The 4252-nt window shown below is 41.2% G+C and overlaps 1 protein-coding gene across 1 annotated transcript in view; it reads right to left on the bottom strand.

Moving 5' to 3' along the window:
- Positions 1-273: 273 nt before the first annotated feature.
- Positions 274-4252, bottom strand: part of NID1 (nidogen 1) — a gene marked incomplete at its 5' end in the record, with an annotated part of 47223 nt that continues 43244 nt past the window's right edge. Inside the window, 3 exon segments of the mRNA XM_010148384.1 lie at positions 274-844; positions 2376-2488; positions 3589-3712. Of these exon segments, the coding sequence (XP_010146686.1) occupies positions 723-844; positions 2376-2488; positions 3589-3712 (359 nt within the window).

Here is a 4252-nt window from a genome sequence, read left to right as displayed (position 1 = left end):
AAAATCCAACAAAGACTTCAAATACATCCCCTAAGCAGTGCTGATTATCTATACAGAATCACATGCTGTGGGAAAGGATCACATCAGCTAGGGTAAGAACTACCCTCACAGCACATGAAGTATTTCCATAACATAAGAGTCAAAAATTGAGATTCAAGTTTTGGAAGTGGAGGGACTGGTAGTGGGAAGGCATGCAGTTAGGCATTAAATCTGTGATATTACAGATATTACAGAACTCACACCTGTTCATATTTGGGACCCCCAGGTTGCTTCTCAGCTAAAGATATGGCTCAGCCACACAGATGATGGGCTAAGCATGCCACTATGCAGGTAACTGCTGCATACTCCGAGGTACAACCCAGCCTCAGGATTTGAGTCATGCCGTCCTCATTACTCTGTTTGGTATTCATTACTTTAATTTTGCCAAGAGACACGTCCTCTCAGCCCAGCACAGGTGCAACTAAGGCCTCCACATTCAACTTTAAAGGCAAGGAGATAATAAGACAAGGAACAAGATGCAGTTGGACCCCACCTGGGCAGCTCTGTCTTGCCTAACTGCTACAAAACAGTCATTGCCTCTGTGTGTGTCTGCATGTGCTCATCGTGGCTTGCTGTCAGCAGCACGGAGCACTTATCTTTAGGGCCTGATTGTGTTGATAGGAGTGAATTGTTTACAGCACATTTCCAAAAGGTGTCTGCTGCTCTAAAGCTTATTTTAATGCTCAGTTTCTTTCTATACAATCCACTCCAACTGTGTTGTCAGGGCAGCGGCAAGAACGGCCTCCTGGGGTAGCCAAGCAGAGGTGAGTACAACCGCCATTATTCACTGTACAGTAGTTGTGTCCTGGAAAAGAACAGAGATGTAAAACGTTAAAGAAAAACAAAATCAAACCCACAATAAAATCCAAAACCACATCTATACAGAAGAAGTGCAGATTTCCTGACTATGGTAGAGAAGCAAGACACGACGAGATTGAAACAAAACTATGCTTTGGGGAGATGAGAGTCATCATATCCCTTGCGTCAGCTTCTGACATTTGCCTCAAAGAACAATCAAGATATTGGGACAGAGCAGGAGAGGCTGCTGTAAAAAAAAATGGGCTGTACCTGCAGTGTCCTTCCTAGTGCCCAGCCCAGCTGTACCTGCAATGCCCAGCCAAGTAGTCACAGATATTAGAATGAAGAGACAGTGAGCGAGGAAATACAGAAAGTGCAACACGTGGGGACAAAGTCCAAAATGCTACAGGACATCATCCCTGGATACCACCCACTACAAAACCATGGAGGAATGATCCATGAAAAGAAAAAAATTGGATGGGTGGGGAGGAGCTCACTAATGTTGAAGGATAAAATGAAAGTCAGTGGCAGAACCAGCAGATCCAAGTGCAAGCACATCCACCCGAGAAAAACACTTGAAACAGACAAATGTTGAGAAAGAAATGATACCAAGGTTCTGAATGTTATAAACATAAGCATTTACTCAAAGCACACAGTGCTGTTTTGCTTTACGCTACCTACCAAAATGGAACAGTGAATTAACTAGTAATAACAATGTAACTGATTTCTTAATTATGACATTAAATGCATATTTAAGCTCTGAACCAAGCTTTCAAATAAATTAAATTATGTTTTTTTACTGTATATATTGAATAATTTGAAGATAAACTATCTTAGGGGTTTTTTTTAGTCCTAAAGTAAAAACACCTCAACTCTTTTAACTCCAGACACCTTATAATAATGAGAGTGAACTCTTTTCCTAACTGTGATTTGCTAAGAATTACATAACTGAACAGTGACATTGCTTCCCAAAGAACAAATTGTTATTTCAAGGGTATCAATTTCCTGTCTTCTAAGCTTCACAAGGGGCTTTTCAATAACATATCTGAAAAACTTAACATTGAATGGAGCAGAAAGACCAGCCCAGCCACTCTAACCCCTGCTGTTTTCTGAACATTCCCTTTCAAAAAGCACTGGATCTCATTAAGGACATCTGGAAAACCATGATACTTCTGTAGTTTAAACTTATAAGTAAATAAGGCCATGAATATCGCATTCACTTTACACAATGACAACAAAGCAGCTTTCGCCATGTCAATCCTCATCTTTAACATGCACTAGGCCTTTCACGAAGGACAGGACAAGCCCCTTCTTCCCTCCTTATTCTGGTTTCATAGGGTAACCACAACAACTGCTTTTATGCTAAAAAAAAAAATTGGGTGGCTTTTAATTTCTTAGTAAATGGAAATCTAAGCACTACCCAGTTCTTCACTAACTACCTAGATCTGTTGGCAGCCTGTCAATGGGAACTGCTATTAAGTTCATTTATACACTAAGGTTTTTCACAGTCGTCAAAGCTAGAGAATCATCTGGATTACCTCCTGGGCACTGAGCAAAGGCTGTAGTGATTCCATAGAGACGGGAGCGCTTGTGAGGCTGGAAGTTATCCTTTTCTATTGAAATCGTGCGATCCACTGCTACAACAGCATCCCTGCCACATGCAGAAGAGAATATACAGAAGTGAGATGAAGGTGGAAGTACAGGGGAAAACAAAACAAAATTAAAAAAAAGGGGGGAAGATATCTGAAGTTCCTTCTTTTTTTACAATTAGCAAAATCCTCCAAGATATCATCCTTCCTGGACAACTCAAATATGTTATAACCTTCATTCTAGGCAGCTAAGAAATTTAGCAGGGAGCCATCTACCAATTTTGAAGGTATATCCAACACAGGACAATGTCCCTTGACAGGAATGCATCTGTTAGTAGTTTTGACACATTCTCCACACTCTGCCCCTCTGACACATAGCTGACATTGCAGCTGTTACGTGTGATGATTATGCATAATGTTGTATTTGAAGGTGGAGCCTGGTATCTGGAAGGAATACAGCTAGTCATACTTCCTAAAAAGAACTGACAGACCAGTAACTCACCATTTCCCACTTACACAAGCCTATTCTAGAATAGCATTTCCCAGGTGTTAGGTTCTAGCTTGGAAATCCTTTCACATGTTAATAGCTCTTCCTGCTTAAATTCATGGAGCCATTTGCTTAAGGGATCGCAGATACAGCCCCCAGAACCATTTACATCAAGGAAAAATAAATATTCAAAAATATGTGGACTAGATTTTTTTTTTCCTGGAAAATTAGAGTTTCTTGATCATATATCAAAGTTTTAGATCCTCTGCAACACAGAAAGTGTCATCAAGACAGACTTTTTTTTTTCTTCTGGTTGAACATTCAGATAATACAGGGCATAGAAAGCTACGAGTGACAAATTTCTGCCCTCTACCAATGCAGGAAGTACAACCATAAGGGAAACACGTTAGCTCCTGCTCCTTTCCCAGAAATGTTCAATGCTGAAAGTATTCTCTTAGAGGACAAATGACTATGCTGAAAATGAAAACTGTTAACTGGCAACATCAATAGGTCAACTCTACAGATCCACTCCACCCTGCATCAGCTATTGCCAGGAAAACAAAATAACAGGAGCGTGTGACAGGTCAGACATGAGAAATGCAGTATATACTTCAGTGTCTACCAGGGAGAAGAACAGATTAAAGGACTCCATAATTTCTGTAGCAGATAACATACCTTCTCCAGTCTGTGTAGTATAAATTCTTCCCATAGCTTGTAACACTAAAAGGATACTGAATTCCTTCAACAATCTTTCGTCGACCAAGCTGATTAGGGTTCATGCATTCCAGCCTCTTCGTACCTGGGTGTAGTGAAACAATTAAGCCTTTGAACTGGAGCAAAATAGCTCTCATGAGGGATGAAGCAGAAGCATGAACATGCAAGCATGAACACAGTAAAACTTCCTGAAGTCTTCCAGTATGTGCCTGAGCCAAAGCCCTCCCCCATGCCACATCTCTGCATGTAACAGAGGTTGGACAGCAAAGTACTTTGGTGCCAGTGCAGCCATGGCCATTGCACACAAGATGAGATTCCTGCTACATGTACCATCATCCTTAGACGGGTACAGAAGCTGACTGAAGGTCTCCTCCATTCTGTAGGGATACTTCAACCACTAAGCAGTTCCACCTCCTCTGGAAAGCATTTTTCCAAAGTTAGTTTTCTGAACATGTTCCCAAAATGCTTTCTGGGATGGGCCACGAAGGCAAGACTGCAGGAAGAACACCTAACTTATAGATGCAAACAGGGTGCAAAAAAAGGTCTAGCTGTACAGCTACTACACACGCTGGGAACACTGCTAGCATGTGTAAACACCTGTAGGCTTCTCTTAAGTAGTAGGTTT

The sequence above is a fragment of the Eurypyga helias genome, unplaced genomic scaffold (genome assembly GCF_000690775.1).
Source record: "Eurypyga helias isolate BGI_N326 unplaced genomic scaffold, ASM69077v1 scaffold373, whole genome shotgun sequence".
Classification (NCBI taxonomy): domain Eukaryota; kingdom Metazoa; phylum Chordata; class Aves; order Eurypygiformes; family Eurypygidae; genus Eurypyga; species Eurypyga helias.
This window is presented reverse-complemented; position numbering and strand designations above follow the sequence as displayed.